This window comes from Dryobates pubescens, chromosome 6 (genome assembly GCF_014839835.1).
Source record: "Dryobates pubescens isolate bDryPub1 chromosome 6, bDryPub1.pri, whole genome shotgun sequence".
Lineage (NCBI taxonomy): Eukaryota > Metazoa > Chordata > Aves > Piciformes > Picidae > Dryobates > Dryobates pubescens.
The window spans coordinates 37,621,044-37,640,066 of record NC_071617.1 but is presented as its reverse complement, the minus strand read 5'-3'; the positions used below and the strand labels follow the sequence as shown (position 1 = coordinate 37,640,066).

General features: G+C 43.5%; 1 protein-coding gene across 1 annotated transcript; it reads left to right on the top strand.

Annotated features, from left to right (window-relative positions):
• The first annotated feature begins 189 nt into the window (after window positions 1–189).
• Window positions 190–5,895, top strand: DPY30 (dpy-30 histone methyltransferase complex regulatory subunit). The gene is made up of 4 exons (XM_009900915.2): window positions 190–280; window positions 365–412; window positions 1,720–1,862; window positions 5,613–5,895. Exons 1-4 carry the CDS (start codon window positions 245–247, stop codon window positions 5,683–5,685), a joined length of 300 nt encoding a protein of 99 aa, XP_009899217.1. The 5' UTR covers window positions 190–244; the 3' UTR covers window positions 5,686–5,895.
• The last annotated feature ends 13,128 nt before the right edge of the window (window positions 5,896–19,023 follow it).

Genomic DNA, 19,023 nt, shown 5'->3' with positions numbered 1-19,023 from the left:
CAGCGGTTTTGTTGTGGTTTGTGGTTTTTTCCCGACGTAACACGAACCTTGAGATAGTTCTATGTGCAGAATAAACATGTATAAGTTTGTCGGGGGGGAACATAGAGCGATTCCGTTGGCTAAGAACTGTGCCTTAATAATAAGTGATGCATTGGTAGTTAACTAACACTGCTCTTCCTTTCAGCTTGCTGAGCTATTGCTTTCCAAGGTTACTGTACATCCAGCAGACTTCACTTCACAAATCATGGAGGCAGAACAAGTTATGGAGGGGCAGCCACAGGTATTGCAAGTAGCGTTGTATGTGTTTAATGCTATGTACGTGAAAGCAGTGTTTTCACTTTGCTTATCGTGTTTTATTTTACAGGTTCCAGAAAATCCACATTCTGAATATGGCCTCACAGAAAATGTAGAGGTAAAAAAGACTTGTTGCTGTGAGATACACAGGAAGTTGCATTCCTAATTGAGGGGGAGTAAATGTTAAATCTTTAGCCTAACTTCACCAAATGTAATGTTCCCAGGAAAGTTAGATGGAAATGGAACCAAAAGATACTACTAGCCTGTTGTATAATTGGTTGTTAATGTATTTTCTATTGTGTTACAGCCATTATAGTAAATGATACTGAAGTAAACAAACTTTTTAATGAGGTGGGGTGGTTTGGAAGTATCCTATGATCACCATCTATTCTGTCACTGCATTTTATATATGTATAATCTATTATGGTATGAAAAGCCAGACAGACTTTTATTTCAGGGAGGGAAATAGGAGGAGCTGATGGCATCAAAGGGAGGCATTCTTTTCATATTGTTGTCAGCAGACATTTTAGATCAGAATAATGCAGGCTGTCATTAATTGCACTAAGAAAGCATCAACACAATCCATTCATTCTGCTGTTGGTAACAATGTGGGTTAAAATAATAACTTTAAGGTATTAATTTGCTGTTCCTTATGAAATAAATGTCTACAGTCTCACTCCATTGTAAAGTCCTACTCTATGCTAAGCTTTTGCAGAAACTTCTCTTAAATGTTCTTTGTGACTCATCTCCCTCATACATGCTTGTTTTTAATACATCAACTTCCACTAAAGAACCATAACAAATTGGATACATTGGTCCCACTTCAGTAGAGTTTTGTATGTTGCATTAAATACATTTGGTTAACCAGCAGTGGTAGAGTATAATTTTTTAACTGCAGTTAATGGTGTAAAATGATTCAGCATTTTTTGACCAAAAGGCACCTGGAAACGCTTTGCAGTTGTTTTTGTTTTTTAATTGTCCATCCGTACTTTAATAGAGCACTGTCTCAAAGTGCTTGATTTGGACAAAAGGGACTTCAGTGGACTTCACCTGAATTTCTTGTGCTTTTAGCGTTAGAAGTCCCATGCATCGGAACCATTGAATATAGGCCACCTTTGTTGGTAGTACGTTCTATCTCGGTGGTGTAGAATTTAAACCTGAATGCAAGAGCAAAAATTATAAGACACTGGATGTCTTTCATTGTAGAAAACTTAGGACTTCCTAATAGTGTTTCCCTGAAACATAACTTTAACAAAAGGCCTCTCTGGATTAGGTTTTTGTGCAAGGAAAAATACACACTTAAATTTTCTTAAAAATGTAAAGTTATTGCCAGCGAATTCTGGAGAGAGGTGTACTTTGCACACATGTCAAAGTAGTTGGGGCTATTACCACTGTTCACTTTTTCTTCTTTTTTGTCTGCTTCAGAGGATAGTAGAAAATGAGAAAATAAATGCAGAGAAAACATCGAAGCAGAAGGTGGATCTTCAGTCATTACCCACACGTGCCTACTTGGATCAAACAGTGGTACCTATCTTGCTACAGGGACTTGCTGTTCTTGCAAAAGAGAGGTAAGATGCTTCAATGTTCCTTCTGTTCTTAGGAAAAAAGTAGGTCTCAAACATAGGCATTACATCAACTGTTCAGATTGTGCTTATTGTAAGGAAGTCATCACCTTAGGTTTGTGAAGTTACAAATTACTGTGATTGACCATGCAGAGTTATTTACTGAATTTGTGATCTCCCAATGAGGCATACTACTGCAAAGGGGCTTTTAAAATTAATGTTACCCCATAATTCATCTTACAGAAGCAAGGCAAGAAGTTGTTTGAGTTTTGAACAAGGCTTTATTAGTGTAGAATTATAAAGAGTTCTGCTTGCCATTTAAAAGACAGATATATCGGGCATCTGTGTGAGAGACTAAACATTGAGGATGAGGCTGACCTTGCACTGTCAACACAGTAAGAAGCAAACAGATAGTTTATGCTTTAAGATTATGCTGTCAAGCACAATCGCTTGTCTCTTACCGGTCAATGTAGAAGCATATAAAACAATAGCAAGGAGTTGCTCATCTTACCCAAAATGCATGGAAGGATTTCTCAATTTTACTGACGTATCAAAAACTGGTATGGATGACCATAGGCACATCACAATACCTCCAGCCAGAACAGCCATCAACAGTGTCTTCAAATTCACAACTCCTTCTGAGGTTAACTGCATTGTACAGGCAACAAATAAGGCAAAAGAGCACCTTGGAAGGTACACCCTGTGTGTTCACCTGAACAGTGTGCAGATCTTCTGTTGACAAGTGCGACTTCTGTTGTAGACTGAATGTACAACACAGCCTGAGGTGGATACCCCACACTTAGTATTTTTGTGTTGTCCTTTTTTTAAAAAATGAGACTATGGAAGGAGCTGTTCTTTGTGGGGACTCTTCACAATCAATCTCTTTCTAAGGAATGTTAAGATATTTTCAGGGAACAACCTAGTATGTTGCTCAATCATCCGGTGACTATGAATTCTATAGAGAACATACGGATAAATGACATTCATGTGTCGTTTACGAGGAGCCAGCACAACTTGGGTTAGGTCTTGTAGGTATTTTGAAGCTCACTAAAAGAGTCAGCAAGCACATGTAAAAGGAATCCAGATGATGCAGTCTGTTTAAATTTCTGGAAGTTTCTGGCACAGTCACTAAAAGATTCAGTTCCTGTGGGATTAAAGGAAATGCCTGTATATAGATGGCGAACTGATTGGAAGGCTTGAGACAGAGCAGAAGTGAACGGTGAACTTCTACATTGAAATGAGCTCTCAGTAGCAGATCCTGGAAAGGATCATTTATAGTAAATTGAAGTGGCTGAAAAAAATTATTGATGATACTTAATTTTGCAGAATAGGTTGGAAGGCTTTGTGTTTTGTTTTCTGTTTGTTTGGGTTCTATTTTAGGTTAATCATACATCTTTGCACAGGAGCTTCATAAACTTGATGTGAAACTAGGGAGGACTACCATGAAAAATTAAAACTGACAAAAAACTGAAAGATCAAATACAAGTAAACAGAAAATTATGCACCTAGGAGGATGATAAATACCCTAATGCTAGTGACAAAATGAGAGATTTCGAGTTGAAGATTACACTTTATTCTTTAAATTCTTCAAACTGTTAAATGTATGTGTCAGTGCTTTGATTAATCAAAAATAAATTGAGTGGCAGGACTTAACTCAAAGAGGTAAACCCAAGCATAATGTCACTCCTTAGATTTATAATGTTCTTTTATTTTTAACATTGTAATTGTAATTTCCCTGTCCCCTGTTAGAATGTGAAAAAGAGGAGTGACAGGGTATTCAGGTGCTATCTGTGGAGTGAGTTATTGAACAGAGAAGAGACTTCTGAGAGAGGATGTGTATTAGGAATCTGTTAAATCACAGATAGCATAAAAAGATGAATTGAGATGGACTATGTATTAGTCTTAATTACCTTAATTTGATACAGTAATCAAATTAATCAAAGCTAGTAGCATATTCGTAATGAACGAATGGAGGTGATCTTTTGCAGGTCATTTAATTAAGCTATAGATTTTTTTTTTGGCTGAGGCTGAGAACATTAACATTTTATTTGGGCTTAAGGGGCAACTGGTGCAAGTTGTAGAGGAATCCATCCAGGATTATTAAGATCATTAAAGGTGCTATCTTGGAAGCTAAAAGGATGGTCTAGAGAAGTCATCTCTGTGTGGTTTGTGTTTGGGTTTTTTTATGGTTTTGGGGTTTTTTTTATGTCTTTTTGTGGTTTTGTTTTGTTTTTTTTCTCCACTCTTTATATACATATTTGCTCACTGCCAGACCTTTGTTAATAGCCTCTGGATGACAATACATTGGATGGGCATGTTGATGTGCTTGAGAGTAGGAAGGTTCTGCAGAGATCTGGACAGGCTGGATTGATGGGCTGAGGTCAGTTGTATGAGGTTTAACAAGGCTAGGTTCCAGATGCTGCACACCCCCCTGCAATGCTACAGGCCTGGGGGAGAGTGGCTGGAAGAAAAAGACCTGGGAGTGCTGGTTGACATCTGGTTGGACATGAGCCAACAGTGTGCTCAGATGGCCAGGAAGACTAACAGCATCCCAGCCTGTATCAGGAAGTGTGGGCAGTGGAAGTAGGGAAGTGATTGTGCCCCTGTACTTGTCACTAGTGAGGCCACACTTCAAGCACTGTGTGAGTTTTGGGCCTCACCACAGGAAAGACCATGAGGTAGCATGTCCTGAGAAGGGCAACCAAGCTGGTGAAGGGTCTAGAGAACATGTCTCATGAGGAGTGGCTGAGGGAACTGGGATTGCTTGGTCTGGAGGAGGCTTAGGGGAGACCTCCAACTACATGAAAGGAAATTGGATTGAAGTGGGAGTCAATCTCTTCTCCCTAGTATCAAGCAATAGAATGAGAGGAAATAGCCTGAAATTGCCACAGGGGAGTTTTAGAAGGGATATTAGGAAGCAATTCTGTACTGAAATAGTGGTCAGGCATTGGAACGGGTTGCCTGGGAAGGTGGAGTTGTCATTGGAGTTGCCCCTGGGGGTGTTCAAGAAACATGTGAACATAGTACTTTGTGACATAGTTTAATGGCCAGAGTTGTCTTATGTTGAAGGTTGGACTCAAGGATCTTAAAGGTCTCCTCCATCTGAAACAGTTCTATTATTATAAGTTTGTAATTTACTGTGTGGTCAGATGAGCAGGATTCATGGTACTGTACCTGAAAGAGCACTTAAACAACAACAACAAAACCCCCCACCCCAAACAATAAGAAAACCCACCACAAGCTAAGGCCAGTGATCACAACTTACTATTATTCACTACTTGCAAGCTACAGCACTTCTCAAATTTGAAGTTTTTGTTGACATTTTGCTGTGCTCTTGTCAGTTGCCAGAAACAGTGAAAACAGCCCTAAGGCATGGAAGTGCACAAGAACTGTTAGAAGAAAATGGAGAAAGCACTGACAGATTAACTCATGCTATATATATCAGAAGTTAATGAAATGGGCAAAGGCATGTAACTTCCAGTGCTGTACATACGGAATTTACACTTGCAGACTATACCCTAGTTCTGGGTATGTAACTATTCCAGCAATTTATTAACACTGAACCAAGGGTGAGTAAGACTCCTTATTAAAAACTCTCATCAGACAGTAACTTCAGGTAGTTGATCATTCCTAAGTCAATGCTTACAGATGTTTGGGAGGATTTATTTTGTGTTTAAGGGAAGGTGATTAATTCTTCAGCTACCTAATTTCATGTAACAAAAAATAATTGCTTTTGGTTTACTTTCTTCTTTACAGACCTCCAAATCCCATTGAATTTCTAGCAGCATATCTTTTAAAAAACAAGTCACAATTTGAGGACCGAAATTAGCGCCATAAAAATGAGGACAGTTGGGCTGCTAGACTGAAATGCTCATTTGCCGCAACTTGTTTTCTGCTATGAAAACCCTTTGGATCCATGATGTCTTTCTTAATTGCATAACTTGCTTTACCTTTTGAGTTATTTAATAAAGGACATTTTACATTTAAGTTGTTCACTTGTTTTAAACTAGTTAAGAGTCTTTCAAAATAAAAGACTGGAACTGCACTGCTGGATTAAAGTCTGAATAATTCCATGGGGCTACAAAACCTGAATGCATCTAACAAAAGAGGAAAAATTTATTACAGGAATCACAGGGGTGATGAATGTGTATAAATTTGATTTTCATAGAGTGCCCACCATGTGCAAAACATGCCTAAACAGAAAGCAACAAGCAGAATTTATTTTGAGCAAGTGTTGACTAAGTAAAGAACAGAACTTCCTTAAAAACAGCAGGAAATGGGTTTAGTGAAGAGGATCCAGTGCTTCACCTGTGTGCGTCAGTGAGGTGGGCTGCATTGATCTCGCAAGTGTTGACGCATTTAACTGAAACGCAACATAGAAGTTGAAGGCATTCACAAAGGTTATAAAAGTCAGTTGTTTGTACTGCTGCTCCTAGTCAAAGTGGTATTTCTCTGACAAAGACAGAATATCTCAGGGTGGAAGGGAGCTAGAACTTTCTGCTCCTTGCAGGACTACCTAAAAGGAAACTATGTGAATAAGCATCATCCAGATCCTCCTCGAATTCTGACAGACTTCATGCTGTGACCGCTTTCCTGGGAAGCCTCCTGAGATGGCTCAGTGAAGAGGCATTTCCTGATGCCCAAGATAATCCTAATCTACCTGGTAAAATACCAAGCATTCTGATTTTATTTCTTTGAAAAAAATCTGTTTTTTTTTTTTTGTTTTGACTCACTTTAACATTGCTTTTCTTCTTTGATAGCTTATGTATGTAGATGCAGCAGGGGCAAGAAGATAAATCCTTCAGGGAGAAGTCTTTTCAATTGTCTGCTAACTTGCAGGGGCTAGGATAAAAATCTGGTTCTTACTCCTTGTAGGAAGGCTCTCAATATTTTTATGTATTTCTTAGTATGCTAAAAGAAAAACATCAAATTAGTGCAGTCCAATAGCAGTAATAGTGGGGAACAAAAAGACTCAAAATACCCCAACAACCACAAAAGATATCTGCAAACTTAAACCCAAGCCTGAAAAGCTATTTTTGAAATGGTACAGAAACTGTGGAGATTTTCTAATTCTATCACATTGTGATCACAGTATCCCCAAGGTATAGAAGAGACCTCAAAGATCATCGAGTCCAACCTGTCATCACAGACCTCATGACTAGATCATGGCACCAAGTGCCATATCCAGTCCCCTCTTGAACACCTCCAGGGATGGTGACTCCACCACCTCCCTGGGCAGCCCATTCCAATGATGAACAACTCTCTCCATGAAGAACTTTCCCCTCTCCTTGAACCAAAACATCCCCTGGTGCAGCTTGAGACTGTGTCCCCTTGTTCTGGTTGCCTGGGAGAAGAGACACAACACTTTCCTGGCTACAACCACCTTTCAGGTAGCTGTAGAGAGCAATGAGGTTACCCCTGAGACTCCTCCAGGCTAAACAATCCCAGCTCCCTCAGCCTCTCCTCAAGGGCTTGTGCTAAAGGCCTCTCCCCAGCTTTGTTGCCCTTCTAAGGACACGTTCAGGTGTCTCGATGTCCTTCTTAAACTGAGGGGCCCAGAACTGGACACAGTACTCAAGGTGTGGCCTAACCAATGCAGAGTACAGGGGCACAATGACCTCCCTGCTCCTGCTGGCCACACTATTCCTAATGCAGGCCAGGATGCCATTGGCCCTCTTGGCCACCTGGGCACACTGCTGGCTCATGTTTAGGTGGCTGTCAATCAGTACCCCCAGGTCCCTCTCTGTTTGGGAACTCTCCAGCCACTCTGACCCCAGCCTGTAGCTCTGCATGGGGTTGCTGTGGCCAAAGTGCAGCACCCAGCACTTGGACTTGTTGAATGCCATCCCATTGGACTCCACCCATCTGTCCAGCTGGTCGAGGTCCCTCTGCAACTGTGAACACAGTTGCCATCAAACACTTTTTAAAAAGACACTGAAAGGATTTCAAGAGTGTTTTAACTTTTTAGAATGCATAATAAGTAAATGAGTAAAAGGCTGAGGTCCTGAGTACCTTCTTTGCCTCCATCTTTAACAGTAAGGCAGGAGGAGTTCAGGACGAGTGGCCTCCTGAACTGGGTGATGAGGTCAGGGAGCGGTGTATTGCCCCGGAAATCCATGAGGAATTAGTTCGGGACCTGCTGAGCCACTTGGATACCCACAAGTCCATGGGACCGGATGGGATCCATCCTAGGGTGCTGAGAGAGCTGGCAGATGAGCTGGCCAAGCCGCTCTCCATCATTTTCCACCAGTCCTGGCTCACCACAGAGGTGCCAGATGACTGGAAAGTGGCCAGTGTGATGCCCATCCACAAGAAGGGTCGGACGGAGGAACCTGGAAACTCCAGGCCAGTCAGCCTGACCTCAGTGCCAGGGAAAGTGATGGAGCAGATTATCCTGGCAGCAGTAACTGCGCACCTGAAGGATAGCCAAGGGCTCAGGTCCAGCCAACATGGATTTAGGAAGGGCAGGTCCTGCCTCTCCAACCTGATCTCCTTCTATGATCAGGTGACCCGTCTGGTGGACGTGGGGAGGCCTGTGGATGTGGTCCATCTGGACTTCAGCAAGGCCTTTGACACTGTCCCCCACAGTAAACTGCTGGCTAAGCTGTCAGCTCGTGGTTTGGACCGCAACACTCTGTGCTGGGTTAGGAACTGGCTGAAGGGCTGAGCCCAGAGAGTGGTGGTGAATGGTGCCACATCCAGCTGGCGGCCAGTCACCAGTGGCGTCCCCCAGGGATCAGTGCTGGGCCCCATCCTTTTTAATATCTTCATTTATGATCTAGATGAAGGGATTGAGACAGTTATCAGCAAATTTGCAGATGACACCAAGTTGGGAGCAGATGTTGGTCAGTTAGAGCGCAGAAAGGCTCTGCAGAGGGACCTTGACCGACTGGACAGATGGGCGGAGTCCAACAGGGTGGCATTCAACAAGTCCAAGTGCCGGGTGCTGCACTGTGGCCACAGGAACCCCATGCAGAGCTACAGGCTGGGGTCAGAGTGGCTGGAGAGCAGCCAGGCAGAAAGGGACCTGGGCATGTTGATTGACAGCTGCCTAAACATGAGCCAGCAGTGTGCCCAGGCAGCCAAGAAGGCCAATGGCATCCTGGCCTGTATCAAGAATAGTGTGGCCAGCAGGAGAAGGGAAGTCATTGTGCCCCTGGACTCTGCACTGGTTAGGCCACACCTTGAGTACTGTGTCCAGTTCTGGGCCCCTCAGTTTAGGAAGGGCATTGAGACATTTGAACGTGTCCAGAGAAGGGCAACAAGGCTGGGGAGAGGCCTTGAGCAGAAGCCCTATGAGGAGAGGCTGAGGGAGCTGGGATTGTTTAGCCTGGAGAAGAGGAGGCTCAGGGGAGACCTCATTGCTGTCTACAACTGCCTGAAGGGGGATTGTGGCCAGGAGGGAGTTGGTCTCTTCTCTCAGGCAACCAGCACCAGAACAAGGGGACACAGTCTCAAGCTGCACCAGGGGATGTTTAGGCTGGAGGTGAGGAGAAAGTTCTTCACTGAGACAGTTGTTCGCCATTGGAATGTGCTGCCCAGGGAGGTGGTGGAGTCACCATCCCTGGAGGGGTTCAAGAGGGGACTGGATGTGGCACTTGTTGCCATGGTCTAGTCATGAGGTCTTGGGTGACAGGTTGGACTTGATAATCTTTGAGGTCTCTTCCAACCTTGGTGATACTGTGATACATGGAGTCACCATAAAGACTTGGTACTGTTATTGCTGAAGTGGCATTCTAAGTTTTCACCCATAGGTGACACTGCAATATTTTAAGAACTCTTGGGGGAGGGGGAAATCTGTGCTGCTCTCCCCCTTCCGATGTTGAGAATTTGTGAAAGACCATACAGTCCAATTATTAATCTTCCCTAGACAGAGCAACTGTTTTACATCTGTGCTTGAATGCAGAACACAATCAGATTTTTCATACTAACACTCATCAAGCAGATGCATAAAACTTTTAAACACTCTGGCTTTCTGCACAGCTCTTGGATCAGCCTAGAATCTGAAAGGTATTGTTACCAGTCTCAGGGTAAGCTGTTTCTGCCAGCAGCATGCCACCTATTCAGCTGTTGTTGCTGCAGTTTGGTACATGGTGTCACCTGCTGTTGTCTTCCCATCTAGGCTAATTCAAAAGAATGAAAAGCCATGCTCACAAGGTTATGTTTGAAGATTTATTACGGTGGCTTTTCTGGGCAGCTTCCTCCAAGATAGTAAATTGAAATGGTACTAGCAGCAATGAACTCACTGGCTCTAAGAAATAAATTGTAACAATTCTTGCAAAGACAGAAAAAGTTGACGAGAAATGTGCAGCCATATTCCTTTCCTTGTTAAATTGTTTTCACCATTTGGGATCTGTGGCATAGTAAATACTCTGTAATGGGAAGAAGATAGCAAGTTACTATCTCAATGATCAGATCATACCTGAATCATCCAGTTGTCAGAGAAATAATGGTATGGTCCAAATTTTCAGTTCATTCATTTCTTTTAAACTCCTTCTGCTACTAAACAATGGAGATTCTGTAATACTTGACAGATCCTTGCCAGCTGTCAAAGTTGTCAAAGTTAGAGAAGTAATGGTATGGTCCAAATTTTCAATGCATTCATTTCTTTTAAACTCTTTCCACTACTAAACAATAGAAATGCTTTAATACTTGACAGACCCTTGCTATCCTGATTTAACCCTGAAAGAAGCACTGTTTTTCCCCCAAAAACACCAGTTCTGAGGACTTCATGATAAAATGTATTTCATCTTGAAGCACAAATTAAGAAACAAGTTATTTTACATTTATAAAAATGAGCAACTTGATATATTAAGCATCTATTAACATATTGATAAACATTATTTGGAACCACTTTGAGATGTAAGAGGCTACAAGTTATTAACAGAGGCAGAACAGAAGCTCGAAAAGGAAACAGCAACTTTAGATGTATGACAGGTCACCCAAAGTAGCTGAAAGCCATCATCTCTTGATTCTTGAATGGCTGTTTTTCAGTTTTCTCCCTTAGATAAACAAGTCAGTATATGCTCCAAAGAGCAGTAAAATTAAGCAGAAAAATAAATACCTGGCTAACACCATGACACATCTCCCAAGATGACTATCTCAGATCCAATATCCATAGGCTAATATTCAGTAACTGAAAGAATTATATATAACTCATATGTGGTATTTTGAAGTCTGCCTTTTTAAATGCTACAGCTGAGAAGATTTCTTTTACCTTGAAGGGGACAATGGCAGAAGAAAGAATTTCCCACTAAAAACAATTCTGATCAAAGGTTCTACATCTTCATATTCTGAAGCCTGTTAGCATCTACAATTTGATTTGCCAAATTCTCCCCCCCCCCCCTTTTTTTTTTTAAATAGCCAAATTTATCAGGGATTTCAAATTCAGTACAGGTCTTTGTATTATTGTACATGCAGTCTGATCTAAAGAACTTCATACTCCCCATCAGACATTCTAGAACTAAAACAGCTGCTATAAGTGAAAAACCTGAAAAATTCTGAAAACACACAAACAGATGAAAGCAGTAGGTTGGGAACACAAGAAGAATCCCTATGCCTACCATGCTTAATAAAGTACTGGGTTTGATTTATTCTTATCATCATACTAATTATGTAACAAATTATTCTTAGCCAAGCCCTGGCTTGTGTTCCCTGTTCTATTTCCCAGTCAATTCATTTTAAAACTGACTACATAGCCTGGATCACAGAAGTACAGAATACCAGTTGTTACAGAAAACAGCATTTTACCATTGATGAAAAAGTATCAGTACCACTTCTCACATTCCCTACTGATATCCATCTTTAAGTGAAGACTTAAGATGTAAATGCTTCATGAGTAATTATGGGGCAGTTTACAGCAGTGCTAGTGCAACACTGAGTATGAAAATGTCATATTCCTCTTCCCAATGTGCTTTTCTCCTCAGTTTGCTTTGCAATTGTGCATAACAAACCATTTTTATGAGAGGAGCCTAAACTCATAAAAGGCTTCTGGATGGCTGAGAAAGTATCTCCCAGAGAGAATTCAGCCTTCTTTTTTCTCCAGTGCATTTACAAGATGGGTACTTATGTGGTACTTACAAGATTGAGAATTTTACCCACTGATGCTGTTACACTGTACAGGAAGTGAAGGTACTTCCCTTATAAGGACTCTGAAATTTGGGTAGCAGGGTTGCTTTTAACAGTAGGAGGAAGACTGCTAGAACAGCAGGTTCCTCAGATGCAGGATGACAGTTTGTAAAGAGAAAAATAGAGAGTAACATTGAACAGCTTCCTGAGATGGGAGTGGACAAGATAAAAATCGACAGGAAAAAAGACAAAAGCCATGCAAGAGGACAATAGCAAAACCCAAGAATGCCACAGTCTCTGAAAGCTGGGCCAGATGAACACATACCACCCAAGCTGGGCATGTGATATTATTCAAGGAAAACCCTGCCTGCTAATGGCACCCTTAACGACAAGCCACTCTTGCCACAATCTGCCTTCATGATTTTCTTCCAGGTAAAGAACAGACTGCCAACAGACACACACATGTAGCAGTGGTCTGTGCTTCAAGGGTATGCTAACTTGGGGAACTGCCCATGGATCATGTCAACTCTTCCCTGCCCATCAAAAGAAAAACTACTCAAATAATAGCTCTGAACAAGTAAGTGCTCCTCTTACTTCTCCCAGTACAAACAGTGCTCAGAAGAGGCAACAGGTAAATCGGGAGGATTTCCCAGCCTAAACCATGCTTCACAGCATTCGACTGAAAACTATGCCCAGTTTGTCTCCCTGTGGCTAGAACCATGTCCTGAGTACCAGGAAGCCCAGCACCACCACCTTCTGTTTAACTGAAGAGATGACTGCTTTTCTGCCTTTTTCATTTATGTTATGTGGTACTGAGGGAGCACATCACCAGCCCTTAAACAAAGAAACTGTCCATGATCAGTAGGTAATAGAAGTTTAAAACATGGAACCCACAAATCACTAAATGCTGCTCAGTGGTGTTATGCCCACCTGCAACAGGGCACAAATTAAAAATCCTACAGTCGTCCTTGCCAATGGAAATAGCAAAAATTCCTCCTGTAGTACTATGGATGACAAACTTTTGCAGGAAGAGGCAGAAACTGAGAAGGATATCCTACAGCTTCACTGGGCTCTGGACTGAGTGTGCTAGTTGATAACAAAGGACAAAGAATGACCCAAAACCAGGCTGCCACAGTGTTTGTGGCATGTCCCACAATCTAAGGAACAGCAAAAAAGAGCCTGTGCTTTTTATGACCTGCTAACATTGAGCTGTAGTTATCTATACAGATAGTATGTTCAGGTAACATAGTAAAAACTTTTTTTCTAATCTACACCTAATCTAAATGAGAAAAAAAAGTATGCACAAGGGAAGAAAGGTTAATGAGGCAAGCAAGGGAAAAGGAAACTTAAAAAGGAAGAACAAGGAGTAAAGGAATCGAGCCCAAGAGGTACTCAGCCACACAAAAAAAAAAACCCCAAAAAAACCAAAACACACAACCAAAACCCAAACAAACAAACAAAAAAAAAAAAAAAAAAAAAAGAAATTTTAGAAGGCAAGCTGAGAAGGAAAAAGCACTACATAAAACCATGCAGTCAACACAGAATAAAATACTTTAAAAAATGGTTTTACTCATTAAGCAATCTAGACTACCACTTGGAAGTTAGGGGGTTTTTGTTGTTGTTCATTGGAATGGAAGTGCTTAAAGGAGGTGAATGCCCTTCTCCTAAATGGTAGGAAAGAACACCAAATAATTTAGAATTATTCTAGCCTCCAGCTCTAATAAGATGTTTCTCCTAGCAGCTTCCTCTAACTGTTCGTTGTCCATTGTGGGACAATAGTACATCAAAAACTTGAAGTATACGCTGGCACGACCTTTTTTGTAAATACATAATTACAGCATTTCTTTTTCCCCAGGGAGCAAAAATAATTCTCTACTGGATTTAGTTAACTTCACTGAGAGTTGACTAGTCAGTTTGTGAACTCTTCCCAGAACTGAAGTTTACATAATTACGTAAAAGATTTGAGAGCTGTAAATGGGTACCACAACTGCCAATGCAGTTTTGTGTCAAAGCAATCAGGCAGGATACTTCATCAAGTCTAGGCAGGAGTTATAATTCACATTAGCCTTTTTCAACACACCATTTGTAAAGTAACAGAATACTATGAGGATAGATAAAGCAGTAAAGGCTACATAAAATGTTAAAGCATCTGCTGAGATAGTCAGGCCCCCTTTCCTCATGACAAACTATTGATATGTGGAAAAACTTCACAACTCAAGAGTTGTAAAGTAGGTATGGATTTTATTCATCACCGAGATGCGTGGGGATCATTCCGACTGGCCGCCAGCTGGATGTGGCACCATTCACCACCACTCTCAGCCCTCCAGCCAGTTCCTAACCCAACGCAGTGTGCTCCCATCCAAGCCATGGGCTGATAGTTTGGCCATTTGGACAGTTTGCTGTGGGGGACAGTGTCAAAGACCTTACTGAGGTCCAGATAGACTACATCCACAGGCCTCCCCACATTCACCAGGTTGGTCACCTGATCATAGAAGCAGATCAGGTTGGTCAGGCAGGACCTGCCCTTCCTAAATCCATGCTGGCTGGGCCTGATCCCTTGGCCATCCTCTAAGTGCTGTGTGATTGCACTCAAGATGACCTGTTCCATAATCTTGCCTGGCACTGAGGTCAGGCTGACAGGTCCATAATTCCCTGGCTCATCCAACTGGCCCTTCTTGTGAATGGGCACCATGTTGGCCAGCTTCCAGTCTTCTGGGACCTCTCCAGTGAGCGAGGACTGCTGAAAAATGATGGAGATTGGCTTGGCCAGCTCATCTGCCAGCTCTCTCAGCACCCTAGGATGGATCCCATCTGGTCCCATGCATTTGTGAGGATCCAAGCGGCTGAGGAGATCTCTAACTACCTCCTCCTGGCTGCTCCCTGGCTCCTGCCAGCTCTGCAGGCCAGCTGTCTGGAAGACATTCTGTCCTGCTAGTAAAAATTCAGGCAAAGGTGTTAAGTACCTCTGCCTTTTCATCATCTTTTGTTACAACATTCCTCTCCGTGTCCACTAGGGAGTGGAAGATTTTTTATTGTCCTTCACAGCAGAGGCCAGTCTAAGCTCCAAATGTGCTTTTGCCTCCCTAATTTTCTTCCTACATGACCTAGCAACATCCTTAAACATTCCGTGGGTTGCCTCACCTTTCTTCCAAAGGTGATACACCCTCTTTTTTTCCCCTTAGTTCTATTAGAAGTTCATTACCCATCCAGGCTGGCCATCTGCCCCGGAGGCTCATCTTCCAGCACATTGGCACAGCCTGTTCCTGTGCCTTCAAGAGTTCTTCATTGAAGTAGTCCCAGCTCTCCTGGACCCCTTTGTTTCTAAGGGCTGTTTCCCAAGGAACCTTCTGAGTTAGTTCCTTGAGTAGCCTGAAGTCCGCCCTCCGGAAGTCCAGAGTGGAGGTCCTCTTGCTGCCCCTCTTAGCCTGACTGAATACTGAAAATTCAATTATCTCGTGGTCTCTGGCCCCTAAACAGCCTCTGACCACCACATCACCCACCAGCCCTTCCCTGTTGATAAAGAGAAGGTCAAGCATAGCCTTGCCCCTGGTAGGCTCACGCAGCACCTGGGATAAGAAGCTGTCTTCCATGCACTCTAAGAACCTCCTAGACTGCCTCCTCTCTGCTGTGTTGAGATCCCAGCAGTTATCAGGCAGGTTGAAGTTGCCCATGAGAACAAGGTCAGGTGATCTTGAGACAGCCTTAAGCTGCCTATAGAATGCTTCATCAATATCTTTCTCCTGGTTGGGTGGTCTGTAACAGACTCCAACCAGGATGTCTGCCCTGCTGGTCTTCCCTCTAATTCTCACCCACAAACACTCAACCCGATCATCCCTGATCTCCAGCTCAATGGCATCTAGTGCCTCCCTGATGTACAGGGCCACCCCTCCACCCCTTCTTCCTTGCCTGTCTCTCCTGAGGAGCCTGTAGCTGTCAACTGCAGCTCTCTAGTCATGTGAGTTGTCCCACCACGTCTCTGTGATGGCAACTACATCATAACTTTCCTGCTGCAACAAGGCTTCCAGCTCCTCTTACTTGTTGCCCATACTTTGTGCATTAGTGTACATGCACTTTAGCTGGGCTGCTGTTTTCACCTCTGGCTCTAGCTTATCACCCCCAGACTCTTGCCTGGGGGGACTGGTTTCAGCCCCTTCCCCTTCAAAACTAGTTTAAAGCCCTGTCAATGAGACCTGCCAACTCCCTTCCTAGAGTCTTTTTCCCTTTGAGGGATAGGCCATTCTCGTACACTGTGACCTTTCCCCTACTCTGGGACAGATGTGCTCCATCTGTTGCCAGCTGTAGAAAGATCTCCAAGATCGAAAAACCCAAAATTCTTTTGACTGCACCAGCCTCTAAGCCACTTGTTGACTATAGCTGCTGTCCTGTTCCTTATGGTATTCCCTCCTGCAACTAAGGGTATAGATGAAAAAATTATTTGTGCACCTGACCCCTCAACCAGATCTCCCAGGGCCTTGAAGTCATTTTTGGTAGCCCTGGGAGTTCTGGTTGCAACATCATCATTCCCTAACTGCATAACTAGTAAGGGATAGTAGTCAGAGGGCTGCACCAGACTAAGCAGCCTTCTGGTAACATCTCTAACTTGAACTCCTGGGAGGCAGCAAACTTCCCTGTGAGAAGGGTCTGGCCGACATATGGGGCCTTCTGTTCCCCTCAGGAGGGAATCACCAATAACAATTACCTCTTCTTTTTTGAGGGAGCAAGTCTTCCTCAGTGATAAACTTTTCACCCTTCCTTCCGCACATGCTGGTTCTGCAAGAAGTTTCTCCCTTATCCCAGCAGCCTTGCATCTTGTTCCTTCTTTATAACAATAGCCTTGTATCTTCTTAGTGTTTTCGCAAGTAGTTAAGCAATTTAAGGACATTGAGACTCCTGAACGTGTCCAGGGAAGGAGAACAAAGCTAGTGAGAGGCCTTGAGAACAAGCCCTGTGAGGAGAGGCTGAGGGAGCTGGGATTCTTCAGCCTGGAGAAGAGCAGACTCAGGGGAGACCTTATTGCTGTCTACAACTACCTGAAGGGAGGTTGTAGCCAGGAGAGGTTTGGTCTCTTCTCCCAGGCAAACAGCACCAGAACAAGAGGACACAGTCTCAAGCTGCACCAGGGGAAGTTTAGGCTCGAGGTGAGGAGAAAGTTCTTCACTGAGAGAATTGTTAGTCATTGGAATGGGCTGCCCAGGAGGTGGTGGAGTCACCGTCCGTGGAGGTGTTCAAGAAGGGATTGGACGTGGCACTTGGTGCCATGGTCCAGTAGTCATGAGGTCTTGGGTGACAGGTTGGACTTGATGATCTTTGAGGTCTTTTCCAACCTTATTGATTCTACGATTCTAATGAGATAGAATTGAATTAACCAGGTTGGAAAAGACCTTTGAGATCATCGAGTCCAACACCATCTAATCAACTAAACCATGGCACCAAGCGCCCCATCCAGTCTCAGTCTCTTGCTAAACACCTCCAGTGATGGTGACTCCACCACCTCCCTGGGCAGCCCATTGCAATAGCCAATCACTCTTTCTATGAAGTTCTTCCTAACATCCAGCCTAAACCTTCCCTGGTGCAGCTTGAGACTGTAATCTTACATCCTTTCATCCTGTTTTTTGCAAGCAATAAATGTCAAGGATATATTGTCCACTCAGCTGTCCCTTAATCAATCAATCCTTCTTTAAATCATAGTTCTCTTGCATCACTATTTAAAGGATAATTAATTGAAGACTGCAGTCCTTGTTGCCTCTCAGCTGCATTGGGAGGCCAGTACCATGGGTGTAAAGGAGGATCATCATTTATAAAAACTACACCAGACCTGTCTCTGCAGCATGAGCCTTTTTGAACTTCAAGACATACTGCAAATGATGCCTTTGTTCCCTTGTTTCCCTTGGTTTACTCTTAACAAAACAAATACACACCAAAAACTAACCACCAAAAAAACACCCTAAAATTAATTAAAAAAAAAAAACCAACAAAAAACCCCAACAAAATTAAACCTCTTTATTTTGCATGCATTTGTAACTATCTGGGGGACTTTTCAAGGAATAAAATTGCGTAATGGGGAGAAGGAGGATGTATTCCCCGACTTGTCACATATATTTACCATCTCACAAAGCATCAGCTGGCCTTAATACTTTAATGGCTGCAGGCCTTAATAGAATAGTATAGGATACACATTTGTATTTTCGGAGCTGTTAGTAACAACATTTGTAAGGGATGGCCTTCAAGCTGTTGTGGCTTCTCTCTCTCCTCGTTGGATCTCATCAATCAGTAGGTAAAATTGCCTTTTCGCTTTCCTGCATACTGTACTGGCCATACTCTCCAGTTCTGCCTTATTAACTATTTTGAGCTATGCTCTAAGTCTCCGTAGCAGCAGTCCATTCATAAAAAAGAAAAAAATAGGGGACTAGAGAATTAAACTGAGAACTGGATACTACTACAATGTGCCCCACGGCACCGAAGACGTAACAGTACGGTCAGAGAGGCGCAGGAAAGAAACGGCTCTAGATCAGAAAGAAGGCACTTCAGCCCAGCAACCTCCCTGTTCTCTCAACCCGAAACCGCTGCATTTGGCAAACAACGTTCTGCCCCTCGAGTCCTCCAAATTCGAACGGCTCCCACATCCCGTACCGGCGATGGCGGAAGCAAAAGGCGGTACCGGAGACCGAAATGTGTTCTAACAAGGGGGCAACCCCCGACACCAGAAACCGCCGCTTCGCTCCCAAAAACACAGCCCACCCCTCACCTCCTACTCCAGCCTGGGAAGCAGAGGCCAACTGCGCTTACGCGCCCCTGGTTCGCCGAAAGGGAAGGGACGCCGCGCACACAACGCCCGTCAACGGCAGCTCTCATATGCTCGTAATGCCCACCGCCTCCCCTGACCTGCGGGAGGCGGGGCGGCAGGTGGTGACGGCGGCGGGAGGGATCAGGGCGGGACGGGGCGGAGCGGAATGGAGTGGAGTGGAGCGGAGCTCCCACTCGGCCCCCGCTCGCTCCCCTACCCGGGACCGACCTCCCCTCATCTGACCTGCGCTCGTAATCTTCCCTTCCACCACGGAGACACAGCCCCGCCAATCAGCAGGGCCATAAGCGATCGCCA

What these genes read in the sequence shown, in the direction of transcription:
- DPY30 (XM_009900915.2), top strand. Translation starts at nt 245, where the DNA reads ATGGAGGCAGAACAAGTTATGGAGGGGCAGCCACAG. An exon ending in TTATGGAGGGGCAGCCACAG is followed by an intron (nt 281 to 364) that starts GTATTGCAAGTA and finishes TTTATTTTACAG; the next exon opens with GTTCCAGAAAATCCACATTC. An exon ending in GCCTCACAGAAAATGTAGAG is followed by an intron (nt 413 to 1,719) that starts GTAAAAAAGACT and finishes TGTCTGCTTCAG; the next exon opens with AGGATAGTAGAAAATGAGAA.